Raw genomic sequence first — 16,066 nt, 5'->3', positions numbered from 1 at the left:
TGGTTAATGGGGTCCAGCACTTGGGAAGCACTGGCGAGAGGGCAGCAGGGCTGGGATTATTTGGGTTTGGAGGGGTATCAGGAGGAGCCTCTGGGCTGTGGGACCCGCCCCATAACTGACATCTCCAGAAGAGCCCTCATCCACGTGCGAGTCTGTGTGTCACCAGAGTCATGAGCGCAAGCGACTGGGCTGAGCTCTCTCCCCATCCCTGGATGCCCCTGTGAAGTGTTAATGACCAGCAGCCAGTCAGACGCTGGGCTGCAGGACAGAGGAGAGGCCAGCAGCCAGAACAGATCACCAAGTGGGCAATCAGTGGGCCTTACTGCATGGCACTTACCTGTGAAAGCACAGGCGGGGGCAAGAGTGGTCTCTTGCAACAGAGCCAAGCAGGCCGCCCGCTGGGCATGTAGGACGTCCCCACTCTGTGTGCTCCTGAGCAGTTCTGGAGCCTGAGAGTTGCTCAAACCCCAGCCCATGTGTGGGGAGATGTGTTGCCTCTGGTTGGGATCTCCCCCCAGCTTGTGCCCCTTTCACACCTGCAGTTGTGGAGTTGCTGGGATTCCGTGAGCACACACATACCTGGGGGTGTCTGGCGATTGCACTTGTGGCATTGATGTGCATATCAGCCAGGTATCATCTTTACAACCTAAGGACACTTGGGTCTCTTTTTTATGTAAAGTGGTTACTGGCTTTTCAGGCTGTTTTTAATGACCAATGAGAAAATGCTCACCTGTCACGAACGATTGACCCGAATCCTCTAAATAAAGCAGTCCCCCAGGCAGGCATTCAGCCTCTTCATGTCACACTCGTGGGCAGGCAGATACAGCACAGAGACGTGGCTTCCCTCTCCAGGCGGGGTTTCCCTGTGGTCAGAGCCCCAGCTGCAGTTCTCCTGGCTGGGTGGTGGTGGTGGCAAACTGGGGTCACATCTGTAAGACAAACTGGGCAGCTGCCACTTCCCGGGGGCTCCCCCTGCATCACCTGTCTTCCAGCAGTGTTTGTGGTTTGCTGCCATGACAAACTGAAGGCAGGATTGCCAAACCCCAGCAGCTAAGCAATGCTGCTGTGCTCAGGACACCAACTCTGTCTTCACCTTGTGTGCCTGCACACACGGCGCTGCCTGGGGACGCAGGACTGGGGCAGAGCCTCTGCTGCCAGCGTGGCCAGCTCTGGTTCACAACATGTATGGGGTGGGTGGGGAGGTGGGGAGGGGGGAGCAGGAAGTAGTTGCCGCTCAGGGTCCCGGCAGGGGGCTGCAGGCTGGTCCTACAGGTAAGAGCCTCAGGTGTTTTTTAACAGCCATCTGCCAGACCTCCTTCTCCTCCTTTATACTTGCTTAGGAGAAAAAAACCCTGATGTTTCCAGATGTGCCCAGTGTTCCGGCCATAAGGAGGAGTGGGGGTGCCGTGTAAAGAGGGTGGACTGACAAAACAAACGAGGTCTCCGTCCAGCAGGTGCCTGGACAAACTTATGGTGACTGTCATGCACTGTGTCCTGGGTGGGAGCCAGCCTTGTGTTTACTGTCGGCACCATTGTGTGTGGAGCTATTCGTGAGTAGGTGCTGACGGATACAGGAAATAGCCTCAAAGTCCATCCCTGTCACTTTGTTTCCTTTTGTCCAGGTGGGAAGTAATGACTTCACCCTTGTGAACCTTCACCTGGCAACCCTGACCCTCCCTGGGGGTGAGAATCCAAGCAAGAATCACAGTGACAGCCACCGCTTGGCCAGCTTCGCACAGACCTTGCAGGAAACGCTGAAAGGTAGGCAACTGTCTTTCTCCGTCGCTGGGCCGACAGCTCCCACTCCTGCAGGGCAGGCAGGTGGTGTGGCCTCTTCCCAGGGTCTCCCCACCCCTTCGGCAGCTGTGCTGTCAGCAGCAATGCACAGTGAAGGCACAAGAGACGCTCACACCCCCCACATCTTCTGCAGCCCGGCCACCCCTGTGCATGGTGCCATTTTTCTCTGTGGGCCTGGCATGCATGTTCCGCAGTATGGCTTTGTGCCTCTTCTTTGACAGAATTGATTGGGGGGAAAATAATTGATGACACCCTCCCCTGAGACAACTCATCCTGCGTTCAACCGCCTCACGTGTACCACTGTGGTAGTGCCACCTGCAGATTTGCGGTTGCTATTCTTGTGAGACAGCTGGTGACAAGGGGCGTAGGAAAGTCCTGATGAGTGGCACACTGAGATTTTCTCCCTGGTGGGTGGGGTACAGATTGTGCTGAAGAGCCCGGAAGCTCTCGGGGAAGCTGGGTTTTCAGCTCCGCTCCTTTGGTGGTTGTAGGACCTCAGCTCCAAGCTCCATCTGATGGGGAACTTACCGTACTAACCTTACCGGTAGCCGGGGGGGGGGGGGGGGAGGGCTCGCTAACTGTGGAAGGATCAAGCACATAGTAGGTACTCAGCGGCCATGAGTTGACTTCAAAACTACCAGAGGTATGAAGAGAACATTAAAAGAGCAGAACTTCAGAAGGAAGGTGGGCTCTCTGTTTCCCATGCTCTGCCCCCAACAACACAAAAGTGTTTCTGTGTGTGGTTGAACAGAAGGAAAAGTTGACACAGCTGTAAAGAAGGGTGTTTTCAATTTGGTGTGGTTTTTTGGAGTGCTGACCTCCTCTGGGTGAGGGTTTACAGCCTGGAATTCTCTGCCATATTCTCTAGCTTTCTGAGCCTTTTCCTTGTTAAATTGGCCCCTCACAATGGGTGATTCATGAAGATTCGGCTTCAAAAATAGTTGTGTCAAGCTATAGTCTTACATTTAAAGATTTTCCATTGTAGCAAAATATATATAATATAGAATTTAGTTATCTTAACCATTCTTAAGTGGACAGCTCAGAAGCATTGAGCACGTTCACAGTGTTTTACAACCATCACCACCATCCATCTCCAAAACTTTCTCATCTTCCCAAACTGAAACTGTGTATCCCTTCAATACTAACTCCCCTTCTTCCCACTACAGCCCCCCTGGAGTTCCCAGCAACCAACGTTGCACTTCCTTTCTGTATGAATTTGACTACTCTGTGTAACTCATATAAGTGGAATCGTGGATTATTTGTCCTTTTGTGTCTGGCTTATTTCATTTAGCCTAATGTCTTCCAATTTCCTCTGTGTTGTAGCAGAACTTCCAGAACTTCCTTCTTTTTAAGGCCAAGCACTATTCCATTGTGTATACACACACACACACACACACACACACAAACACACACACACACACCACATTTTGCTTATCTATCCATCGGTCAGTGGATACTTGGGTTGTTTCCATCTTTTCACTGTTAGGAATATTGATCTGCCACTTACATTTTGAACCAGGATGTGCTGTAACCAGTGTTCTACTTAAATGAAGAGTCTTTGGGCTAAAAAAGGAACAGCTACGTGGGAAATTGTTCACCTACAGTTAGTCTCTAACCTATTAAAAAGGAGGACTTGATAGCTTTTCAAATCTGTGGCCATTTCTGTTGTTCTCAACCTCACGCTTTCCTTTCCTTTCCATGGAAGCAGAGAGGGAAGATACCAGTTGTATCTCCTCTGATAACCTTCGGCACTCACTGTTGTTTTCTGATATCCAGGGAGTGGTCAGGTTTTCGTCAGAAAAGCTGGGCACGTTAGTGTTCCAAGTCACCAAGGCACTGTTGACGCACAGCCTGGCTTGGCCTTGACATGTGCAGGTATGGACAGTGCCTCACGTCGCCTGCTTGTAACTGGTACTTTATTGTTGACTATTGACACAACAGACACAAGGATTCCGGAAGTGCCCCAGTCGGCCCAAGGTGCAACCGGGTGAATCGATCGGTGTAGGCAGTTCAGCTGAAACAAAGACTAAACCCTTATTCTCCAGGCTTCTATCAGAGCAAACAGAACCGATTTCATGAGCAAACTTGGGGCCTTTCTGCCTTGATCTGGAATGTGCGTCTAGGTTGACGTCAGTTGTAGTGTGCTAATCGTCTGATGGAATTTTCTCCTCTGAGACCCCGCGGGGCTTGCTCTGCGGAAGTGATACAGGGCACAGAGTCACTGACTACCGCTTGGCATCTGCGTAGGACCACCCCTCAGGGGGGACCGGCTTCTGTTAACGTCACTCACATTTTAAAAATCTAGCGACTCGAGGAAATCGGCCCCAATCATTCTCTCTTCACTTCTGGGAACCAAGGGAACAACTAAGCAGCCCAACCCATGGGGAAACTTTCTGGGAGAATTTAGGCCTCCGCACATCTGAGATTCTCAGTGATAAGAACTGTCTTGATGGCATCACCATTGCCGACTTAACCGAAGGATGAGTTGTAAGAATCCTGTTAAAAAGAGAGCTATTTATTTTCATAAATAAAATATAAGAAAGTCGTTAATTTTCATTCCTGAAGTTACACAGATCTGTGTTTATTGACCCTGGACAACCAGCATCTCTCCTGGTTTCAGAATTGTCCTTTTCAGCCTGACCTTCTTCAGGTCTATGTTCCAATGAAAATCTCTCATTCTAGTGAACCTTCTGCCTCCGTCTTTTATAACCTTCAGTTTTCCTTGGTCGTCGATAAATGCAGCATCTTCCTCTTTTTTTCTTTCAAAAGTAAATTGCACCTTAGTTCTGAGGTTTCCATTCGCCCATTTAGTCCTCACGTGTTTATCGAGCACGTACTGTACCAGCCAGTGTGCCAGGCACCTGGGATTTTCCAGTGAAGAGCCGCCCGTGTCCTCGTCACTCTAACATTCTAGCTCTATGTTAAGAGCCCTGCACTTGAGGGCTGGCTCAGTGACTTTGGGCGAGCCTGTCAACCTCTTGGAGGCTCAGCAGAGAGGGTCTAGCCGACAGAAAGGGTTCAATGGATGGTCATTAACACTGTCCAGGTATGAGATGTAGTCAGTATTATTCTCAAGTCAGCTTTCCTGTTGGAAGTTGGCAGTGGTTTCTCAAGACAGCTTAGGCTCACTCTGCTCTGGGTGCCAAGGTTGTGCCGATCGAGTCTGTGGGGTACATCTCTGTTGGTCCACAATGGAGCTGCAGGAAAGCCTTCCATCTCATCATGTCCCCTAGAAGAGGGTAATCTGCAGTGCACGCATGCCCTCTGCTGGAGGTTTGTGTCATTTTCACTTTAGATTTCTTCCCTTGCTCCCTGTGATACCAATGGCTCCCTGAAGGGAGCCTTGAGACAAACAGGGATAGCTGAGCACTTGATGGAAATCCCTCAGAGCTTAGCTGGGGTCCATGTCTTTTCAGAATGTCTGCTCACTTGGGAAATTCTTCATTACTATCTCACTTGCTAGTGTAAATCAAACCATGGGGAAAACGTTGAAAATATTTTAAGGAGAAATGTTCTCTACTTTGGCCCTGTATTAGTCCGCTAGGGCTGCCATAACAAAATACCACAGACTGGGTGGCTTATACCACAGCAAGTTATTTTCTCACAGTTCTGGAGGCTGGAAATCCAAGATCAAGGTGTCAGCAGGGTTGGTTTCTTCTGAGACCTTTCTCCTTGGCTTGTAGATCCATCTTCTCCCTGGGTCTTCACGTGGTCTTCCCTCTGTGCTCAATAAATGTTTGTTGAGCTTCCATTAACTCTAAACAAGACCCTTAGGCCTTTTTCTGCTGTGATATTTGGAACACGTAAGCTAGACTAGCTCTCTGTATCACACTGCCCCCATTTCCAAGTCTGTTACTCACCTACTTTTAAAGGTATTTTGCAGAAGGAATTTGGAAAAACTGGGAGAATGAGAATCACACCACAGTCCTAACGCTGGGCAGACACATCAGAGAGTTGCGACCCACGTGCACGGGCTGCGTTCAGCATTGGGTGCATGCACTTCCCTCCACTTCGTCCATTCCCGATTGTCTTTCTTCCACTTCCAGGAGAGAAAGACGTGGTTGTTTTAGGGGATTTCGGCCAGGGGCCAGACAGCAGTGACTATGATATCTTGAGGAAAGAAAAATTCCACCACCTGATCTCTGCACACACCTTCACAAACATCAGCACCAAGAACCCTCAAGGCTCCAAGTCTCTGGACAACATCTGGATCAGTAAAAGCCTGAAGAAAGTTTTCACAGGTAAGGCAGGAGCCACTGGTTCTTTCTCCTGAGACCTGTCTGAACTGACAGTTCTGGATTGCTGGGATTGAACAGGAGTCAGGAGTTATCTTACTTCCTCTGTGGGCATTTATGGGGTTATCCTTTAGGTGACTGTATAATTATCCAAACTGAGCCATTTTTAAGAAGGATGGTGGGTGTGAGAAATAATTAAAAGGCACTCACTGGTCTACAACAAGGGTACACTGAGTGTGTCCCCGGCAGAGTTGGTTATAGGCTAGTAGAGACCCTCTTCAGAGATGAGCTGATAACTTACGCTAATTTAAGGACCGTGAGTCACTCAGGCAAAATCTTCCTCGAGCACTGTCACCTTCAGGTGCTGTGTTGTGGCCTGGGGTTTACCGACACTCAGTGGTCTGAGGAGCCGCAGTTAGGGGTGAGCAGACATGTCACATATTGTCACAATAGGATGGGAGAAGTATTTAGACAGGACCCCACAAGGACTAGGGTATGGTGAGTAATCTCGGCCCCGCCTCCAAACCAGTAACCTGCTGAGATTACTGTTTTGGGTCAGAAAACAGTTAGAAATATGGACATATGGAAAAGACAGTAGGGTCTTTTGCTGGAAAACAAGAAGCCTGGTTCTCAGTCCTGCCTGGAAGCTTTATAAACACCAGCAGCTGCCGGTTATACTTCTGAAGACATTTACACATTTAAAAAGTACCAGTTCTGGGGTCCATTGTGTGACTGACATGCAGCCACGGCTGAGGTCCTTAGGACTAGAAGTTCCCGTCCTGGACCCTGGTTTCCTGTTGGACTGTGGTGTGGGAGCATCCGAAGGATGAGAGAAGTGACAATCGTGAAACTTGGTGACATGCCGTTTGCAGAAGTGCCCGGATTGCCAGGAGGGCCGGCGGGAGGCAGTTTCACACCAAGACAGCCGGCAGGCTGCGCAGGCCGCAGCTCAAACCCGAGCCAGGCCTGGGCCCACGTACACTGACTGCGACCTGCCTCCTCACTGAGGCCGCAGCAGTGTTTTCTAAACTCTGTACTGGCTTTTGTAACTATTTCTGTTACTCTTTTCCAGATGTGCCTCCCACTTCCTATACTATTTCTAAATTTTTATTTTTTAGATGCCTTTCCTTGCTCATAAACCTCCGTAACTTTCCCTTTTTTACCCTTTTTATAGAACTGATTCCCGCCCCCTCACCACCACCCTTATTGCCTTTGCTTTGTAAAATAGGACCTTCGCTTTAAACATCTTTGTGAGACACGTGTCCCTATGTCACATACTCTTGCTGGTCCGATGAGAAGGGGTGCACGGTGAGGAGGCAGCCAGCCATGCTGACGGGGGTGTGAAAGCGCAGGCAGCCTGGACTTGTAGTTTCAGTGCCAAAATGGTAAACCCTCATGGTCCAGAGGATCAGGTTGCCCGAGACGTGCCGTGTGCACGGCCAGCCAGAGAGCTGAGGGGATTGTCGGGGAACCCAGCCCTGCCCACCTGGAGCGCTGGTCTCCACCTGCCAGCCTGTGACTCCGATCCCCCACCCCCATCCTGATTTCTGGGTCTCTTTTTCCCTGTCCCTTCAGGTCACTGCGCTGTTGTGAGAGAAGGCCTCACGAACCCCTGGATTCCGGATAATTGGTCCTGGGGCGGGGTGGCTTCTGAACACTGCCCTGTGCTAGCTGAGTTTTACACCGAAAAGGACTGGAACAAGAAGGAAGGGCCTCGGAATGGCAACGGGGTCACCTTGGAGCGAAGCGAAGCCAACATTAAGCATGAGCGATGATGACACCAAATCGGGTTATCTACCCTCTGACCCCATGGGCACAGGTGGACGTTAGCCCTTCCCAGCCAAGACGCCTCATCGTCATTCTGACCGCATCGGGACCTGGGCCCTGGCCTGCCTGCCTGCCTGCCTTGTGGACATTTCTGGACCTCTCACGGGGCAGGAAGGCTCCAGGCGGTCTAATCAGAAGCCCCGCGGAGAACTGAAATGTCTTCTAGTCTCTGCTGACCACCTCAGCCGACTCGAGCTGGCCGTCGCTGCCGCCTGGCCTGCAGCGCAGAGAACAGTCATGGAGGCTACGAGCGTCTGGGGCTGTCAGGGTCTGAGCGAGGCCACACGCTCTCGTCCGTGACCTTCTGGCTGCACATGACATAAAGCTTTTAAGTGTGATTGAGCAGTCTTCTCAAATATTTTGAGTGGTGATTTTTAGTTTTGTTTTGAAAAAATAAAACCAACATGAACCTGCCTGGCTGCAGTGAGAGCCTGGGGTGGGTCCCCAGCTGCAGGTGTCTTGTGCCCACTTGTGGTGCCTCTGTGGGGTCCTGATGCCCAGAGGGGTCCTGAATGCAAAGCTCCCCCTCCGGGGAGCCCGCTCCTTTACATCCCCTGCCTTTCAGAGGTGCCTCGCACACCCCATCGAGCTCGAGACTCTATCAAATCTTCCTATCTAAATCTCCCTCCCATCCCAGACTTCATTCTCCAAAACCTGCGCTGGACCATTTTCACGTTGGCACTCTGTCGTGCCCCAGGCACCCAGCGTAAGTTCCCTCGTGCTGGACAAGAATTCTCTCAGAGCGTCCTTTCCTGTCCCGCCCCACCACTCTAATGTCAGTCAGCTTCCTAGCCCAGAGCCTCCCTCATCTGTTGGCACACGCAAAGCGATCCGCCCCTGCATCTTCCACTGCCTGTTAAGAAAACTGCGGGTCCCCTTAATAAAATCGAGCTGAGCCCAGACTGGTGATGCCTGGAGATGCTGCTCTAGGCTGAGAGCGCCATACTCCCGGCCCAGCTCTCTGCCTACGCTCCCTCCCTGCTGCTCCCCCCACCGCACAGCTGAGCCCAGGCTTGGGCAGGGAAGGCAGCCTGTACCAAAGCCTCAAGGAGGGGAAAGAAACCGCCCAGGGAATTATAAAAGCTGACTTGTGTTGCTGTAAGGTAGAGCTTCCTCATATTCAGCTTGTGGGGCAGATAGGGACCGCCCTGCCGGGCCCCGCCTGGCAGAGGCCAGCAGCCCTGCCTCTTGGGAAGACCCTTAGGTGGGTCTGGACGCATACAGGAAGTCCAGAGCGAGGAGCGAAGTGACAGCATGGGCTCTCTTGCCTGGCCGAGGATACCCTCTGGGTTCCACCTCCTGCCTGACACCTGCTCCATTTCCCAGTGGATAGGCCTCTGGGATGTCTGCCTTTCCCAGGAAGAGTCCCACCCCACCCACAGGTGGGCATGCTTAGCCTAAGAGGTTTTTAAGAACCTGTGTGTGTAGCCTGAAGGCAGGCACAAGGGAGTGGAGGTGGGGGAAGGGATGCGGAAGGGACCAGGCACTGCCTGCCTGTGAGTGTCACACGCCTGGGCATGTACACAGCTAACCTTAGGACATTCTTCGAGGATTCCAGGCTGATGCCATCACCCCCACTTTACAATTAAGTAACCTACCTGGGCTTCACAACCGGTAAGTGACAAAGTCGGAATTCGAACTCAGCTCTATCTCCAAGGGCCTTGTTTTAAATGTTCTTTAGGGGACAGGCTCACAATGAAGAGTAAGCACAGAATAACGTGTGTAGCAGAGGTATGAAGTGTTATGTGACTCCCAGGATGGAGTGTGGATGATTTCACCTGGGGAGAAATCTGAGGCATCTTTACAGGGAAGGAGTCTCTTGCATGGGTAGAACTGGGGGACACAGTGGCTGAGTGGGAGATGGCATCCTCTGGGAGGGCCGGATGTGGGGGCACTGTGGCAAGAGCTTAGTGTGCTACAGGGGAAAGACTAAACAGAGCCAAAGGCTAACTCTTAAAAGGCAGCAGGCTAAGGGGTGGGAAGGCTCTGGGGAGCCCTTGCAGGCTGTGTGCAAAGCAAGGAGAGGAAAAGGCTGCCACAGCAGTGCATACGGGAGCCTGGCAAGGAAAGTGCAGGGCGGTGGGGTTTGTGACTCTGTTTATTGCTACGTGCTCCCTCTGCTAAGGAGTTCGTGGAGTGGTTGGAGCCAGGAGGAGTCACACCTGGGACGGGCTGGGGCAAGAGCAGATGCGGGCTCTGGGGAGCAGTGGAGTGGCAGAAGGACGAGGGGTCCGGTGCTGACTCTGCCTCGGGTGCGGGGCTGGACCATAATGAGCTCCGTGGGAGCTGGAGCCATGTCTGTCCGGGGTAATGGTGGTTGGCTGACTTACTGTGAAGGGGGGTCACTGTATCAACGCCGGGGCGTCCTGAGGCTGGGTGGTAAAGCACATGGCGTGCGCGGCAAAGCCCTGCCCGTGGGCACGTGGCGGTTCCTCGCACTCTCTGTGCACATCCAAAGGGACCTTGGAGGTGTCCAAGAACTTCCTCTTTGTGGGGTTAAGAAGAGAAATCAGGAAAAGGACCAGATTTGGGGGGAAATGTTGAGCTCTCTTTTGGACAATTTGCACTCGGGTGGCTGTAGGACAAGTGTCCAGGCAGTTGGAACCAGGCAGGGACACGTGTCTTTCCAGAGCCTTCCAGGACTGGTCTGCTGTGCTCCCGTCAAGACTGGGATGTCCCTCCACGAGGACACAAGTCCTGTCAGGCCTGCCTACCGGCCAGGCTGTGTACACTTAGAGGAGCCAAGCCAATTCTTGAGAATAATCACGATAATCCTAACTGTGATGATTGTTGGAGGGCAGTGATCCTGTTGTCTGGTGTTATGGGTTGAATTATGCCCCCCCAGAAAGATATGTAGCAGTCCTATCCCCTGAACCTCAGAATGTGACTTGATTTGAAAACAGGGTCATTGCAAATATGATTAAGATGAGGTCTACTGGAGTAGATTGCCAGAGAACTTTCTAGAAGTCCAGTCTTTTCATATTTCTCTCACAGAGGGCTCTCCTGGGCCTGCTGGCAAGCAGTAGTCAGACTGAGTAGTTTCAGTGCGGAGAATGCCTGGGAAGATCAGACCTGCGAGCCTCACAGGCAGCTTCCGGAAGGACTCTGGAGGCAAGAGCCCCACTTCTCATCCTAAACATACGGTATGTTCAATTCTTGAAGCTGGTTAAGTCCCTGACAAATCTAGTCACATATCTAACCCCTAAGCTCCTCAGATGTTTGCGCAAAGGCCCTGGAGAAATCCCAGTTTACAGGAGGTCTGTTGACCTGGGGGTATGAGGTGAGGAGTGAGGCCTCTGTGTGACCTGCAGGATTTTATTTGAAGATAGCCCATAAGCTTAAAGGGTTGGAAAGCTGTGTCGTTATTTGGTGTCTTGGGTCTGGGACAGAAGGCCTAAAGATGCCACAGACTCTGTAGATCAAAGCAAGATGGGGCTTGAGATTAGAAATTGTGAGTTCCCTCGCCTCACCTATGATCCAGAAACAATGGGGACCTCAGTCTGTCGGCCATTGTTGGCCACTGAACTGAGAAATTGCTTCGGCCAGAGGATCTGGTGGCTTTCCCCAGTATCATCTTCTCTCCCGTTTCTCTAAAAGGAAAACACTTTTACTGAGAAGTGTCTCAGGTCAGCATGTTAGCAAGTTGCGGAGGATAAAATAGCATGTGAATGTCAAATTGCTTGCATCTCACATACATTGCTTGTTTCAAAGAGACACATTAAAATGTTATTGAAGATCTCTCTCAAGACTGAGGAGAGGATGTAACATGCTTCAGCATATAATCTGTATATTTATACACAGAGTATGTATATTGTTTTACAGCCCAACTCATCTCAAGGAATTTTATGACAAACTCGACAGTGAGAGATTTAAATCAGACCAAAAAAGAAACAGATTTTGGAATAGGCCTGCAGGAGACTTCAGTAATACTTTCTCTTGAGCTCTTTAAGGTGATAAACAAATCTTTCCTCAGAGTTATGCTTGCTTAAAACCAGAGTGTGGGTTTTGATTTAGCTCCAAGGATCAACCAGCAAGATTAAAGGTTGCTTAAAATAAAATACTGAAAGGGAGAAGAGCTGGTAGAGTCAAGGAAAAAAAAAAAAAAAAAGGCTTCTCGTCCCTCTAGTGGACAGCTGTAGAGTGGCACTCAGAAATTCACTCAACTCTTGTTGGTGCTCAAATAACTCACCTTAGAGAGAATTAGACACAAAAGAGTCAAACCTTATGTTTAAGTCTTTAACCCAGGTTAATTTTTGTGGTGTAGGACAGGTGTTTAATTTCATTCTTCTCTATGTGAATATCATTTTCCCGATGTCATTTATTGAAGAGATTATCCTTTCCCTCTTGAGTATTCTGGGGTTTCAATTCTGTTCCATTGGTCTATGTATCTATTTTTATGTCAGTCCCATCCTGTTTTTATTACTATTTCTTTGTAGCATAGCTTGAGATCAGGAAGTGTGATGCCTCCAGCTTTTTTGTTCTCAGGATTGCTTTGGCTATTTGGGGTCTTTTGTAGTTCTATATGAATTTTAGGAATTTTTTTTCTATTTCTATTAAAAAATGCCATTGGAATTTTGCTGGACATTGCATTGAATCTGCGTTGGATAAGATGGACATTTTTACAATATTAATTCTTCTGATCCATGAACATGGGCTAGCTTTCCATTTATTTGTCTTCAATTTCTTTATAAAAGTCTTGTCATTTCAAGTATATGGATCTCCTTGGTTAAACCTATTCCTACATACTTTGTTTTTGATGAATTGTGAATGGGATTGTTTTCTTTTTCAGATATTTCATTGTTAGTGTATAGAGATGCAACTGATTTTTGTATGTTGGTTTTGTATCCTGCAACAAGTTTGTTGATTAACGATTAATTCTAAGGTTTGTTTTAGTGGAATCTTTAGTATTTTCTTTATATAAAATCACAACATCTGCAAATAAAGAAAATTTCAGTTCTTTTCCTATTTGGATGCCTCTTCTGTTTCTTGCCTGATTACTCTGGTAGGACTTCCAGCACTATGTTGAATAGAAGGGATGAGAGTGGGCGTCCTTGTCTTGTTCTTGATCTTCAAGGATAAACTGTCAACCTATACTTGTTGAGCACGATGTTGGCTTTGGGCTTGTTATATGTGGCTTTTATTATGTTGAGCTGCTTCTTTCTATACCCAGTTTTTGGAGAACTTTTATCATGAAGGGATTTTGAATTTTGTCAACTGCTTTTTCTGTATCTATTGAGATTTTTATCTTTCATTCTATTAATGTGATGCATTACATTTATTGATTGGTGTGTGTTGAACTATTCTTGCATCCCTGGGATAAATCCTACTTGGTCATGGTGTCATGATCCTTTTAACGTTCTGTTAAATTCGTTTTGCTAGTATTTTGTTAAGAATTTTTGTTGAGAATACATTAATCGGGGAAATTGGCCTGTAGTTTTCTTGCAGTGATATCCTTCTCCGGTTTTGGTTATCACAGTAATGCTGGAATGAATTTGGGAGTATTCCTTCCTATTCAAATTTTTTGAAAGAGTTTGAGGAATGGCATTAATTCTTTAAATGTTTGGTAGAATTCACCAGGGAAACCCTCTGGTCCTGGGCTTTTCTTTGTTAGATTTTTTTATTACAGATTCAATCTCCTTACTCATTATTGGTCTGTTGAGATTTTCCTTTTGTTCCTTAGTTTTAGTAGATTCCATGTTTCTAGGAATTTATCCATTTCTTCTAGGTTATTGAATTTGTTGGCATTTGTTCAGTCTTTTATGATCCTTTGTATTTCTATAGTATCAGTTGTAATGTCTTTTTTCATTTCTGATTTTGATTCTTTTTTCTTAATCTAATTAAAGTTCTGTCAGTTTTCTTTCTTTTCAAAAAATGAACTTAGTGCCATTTATCTTTTTGATTTTTCTTCTCTTTCATTTATTTCTGCTTTTATCTGTATTTCCTTCCTTTTGTTAACTTTGGGCTTAGTTTGTTTTCCTAGTACTTTGAGGTGTAAATTTAGGTTGCTGTTCATTTGATATTTTTATTAATGTAGACATTTATTACTATAAACTTCCCTCCTAGAACTATTAGGTTGGTGCAAAAGTAATTGCGGTTTAAAAGGTTAAAAATAATTGCAAAAACAATTACTTTTGTACCAACCTAATATTTTTGCTGCATCCTGTAATTTTTGGTATGTTGTTTCCATTTTTTGTTTGTTTCAAGTTATTTTTTTATTTCCCTTTGCTTCTTTGACTGTTGGTTGTTCAGAAACATGTTGTTTACTTTCCACACACTTGTAAATTTTCCAGTTTTCCTCCTGTTATTGATTTCTAGTTTCATACCATTTTGGTCAGAAAAGACACATGGTGTGATTTCAGTCTTCTTAAATCTGCTAAGACTTTTCTTGTGACCTATCATATGATCCATCCTGGAGAATGTTCTGCATAAACTTGAGAAGAATGAGTTTTCTGCTGCTGTTGGATGAAATGTTCTGTATATGTCTGTGAGGTCAATTTTGTCTAAAATGTACTTCAAGTCCAGTATTTCCTCATTGATTTTGTTTGATCTTTCCATTGTTGAAAGTGAGATATTGGAAGTCTCCTACTTTTATTGCATTGTTGTCTATTTCTCGCTTCACATCTGGTAGTATTTGCTTAATATATTTAGGTGCTCTGATACTGAGTACATACATATGTATGATATATCTTCTTGAACTGACCCCTTTATCCTTATAAAATGACCTTCTTTGTCTCTTGTTACCAATTTTGGCTTAAAGTCTGTTTCGTCTAATATAAGTATAGTTATCCCTGTTCTCTTTTGGTTTCCACTCTCATGGAATATTTTTTTCCATCCCTGCACTTTGAGCCTATGTGTATCCTTAGAGCTGAAGTCTCTTGTAGGCAGCATATAGTTGGGCCTTTTAAAATCCAGCCAGCCACTTCCTCCCTCTTCTGCTTGTGAATTGATGATTTTCTATAGTGATATGCTGTGAGTCCCTTATCTCTGTCTTTTGTGCTTCTACTGTAGGTTTTTGCCTTGTTGTTCTCATGAGGTTTACATAAAACAGAGAGGTAACAGTTGCTGATAACAACTTCAATGACATACGAAAATTCTATCCTGTTACATTTTTGATGTCACAATTTACATCTTTTCTTATTGTATATTTATTAGCAAATTATTATAGTTATTTTTAATACTCTTGTTCTTTAACCTTTACACTAGGGTTATATGATTAAAACAGCATCATATTACAATACTAGAGTATTCTAAATTTGGCTGTATACTTATGTTTATCAGTGGGTTACTAATTAGCAGCCTTTCAATTTCAATTTGAAGAACTTTCGGCATTTTTTTAATGGAATTTTAAGTGGTTTTTATATATTCTAAATACATGTCCTTTAGCCAATACACATTTTGCAAAAATTTTCTCCCATTATGTGGGTTTTCTGTTAACTTTTGTTTTCTGTTCACTTTCTTGGCAGTATCCTTTGCAGCACATGAGTATTTAATTTTAAAGGTGTCCAGTCTAGTTTTTCTTTTATGGCTTGTGATTTTGTTCCTGAGATATGCTACTAAGTGGAAATAGAAACATGTGCATAACTGTTAATAGTTATCTTTGTGAAAAAGGATGAAGGATAAGGAGAGTATATACTTGTATTTGCCTGTATAGGCATAAACTGGTTACGTTATATAAAAAACTGAAAATAGTAGTTATCTCTGGTGGAGGAGAACTGTGGGAATAATGGCTGGGAAGGAGATTTCACTATGTACCTTCTTATTTTAATTTTGAACACCAGTTTGCAAGTGATCTTTCTCTCTGTGCTTCACACACTTGAGCAGGGCCATTTACTATGGTTGACGTTCCTTTGTAGCACTTTGAGGTACGGGACTGGCTGTGCTGTAACCTGCTCTGTTCCTGTGACTCTTTCTCACAGGACTGTGAACAGCTCTTGTCTTCCTCCTCAGAGACTCTCTGGCACTCAGCACAGACTATGCTTAATAGGTTCTGCATAAAAGTTTCCTCAATTAACAGGGGACATAAACTCAGGCAAGATTATCCTTCTCTCCTTTCTCCTTCTCCTTATACCCCATGAGAGTACAAGCTGAACTAATCAGGGGAAGGGTGGAGTGTGGCAATTGTCGTATTTCTCTATAAGTAAAGATACCAGAAGACAATCATGATCGATGGTCCTTTCAATAATTATCACACACAAAAAAAACAGAAA

General features: G+C 46.6%; 1 protein-coding gene across 2 annotated transcripts in view; it reads left to right on the top strand.

The window, feature by feature from the left end:
- The window catches only part of EEPD1 (endonuclease/exonuclease/phosphatase family domain containing 1), a 96,959-nt gene extending 88,686 nt beyond the window's left edge, over window positions 1-8,273 (top strand). For both annotated transcript variants that reach the window (XM_081079358.1, XM_081079359.1), the window contains 3 exons: window positions 1,623-1,761; window positions 5,844-6,038; window positions 7,608-8,273. In XM_081079358.1, the coding sequence (XP_080935484.1) occupies window positions 1,623-1,761; window positions 5,844-6,038; window positions 7,608-7,807 (534 nt within the window). In that variant the 3' untranslated portion in view covers window positions 7,808-8,273. The remainder of the gene's footprint in view (window positions 1-1,622; window positions 1,762-5,843; window positions 6,039-7,607) is intronic.
- The last annotated feature ends 7,793 nt before the right edge of the window (window positions 8,274-16,066 follow it).

This window comes from Rhinolophus hipposideros (assembly GCF_964194185.1).
Source record: "Rhinolophus hipposideros genome assembly, chromosome: 18".
In the NCBI taxonomy this organism is placed as follows: Eukaryota; Metazoa; Chordata; class Mammalia; order Chiroptera; family Rhinolophidae; genus Rhinolophus; species Rhinolophus hipposideros.
The sequence above is the reverse complement of the archived record's forward strand: the minus strand, read 5'-3'. Positions and strand labels throughout refer to the sequence as shown.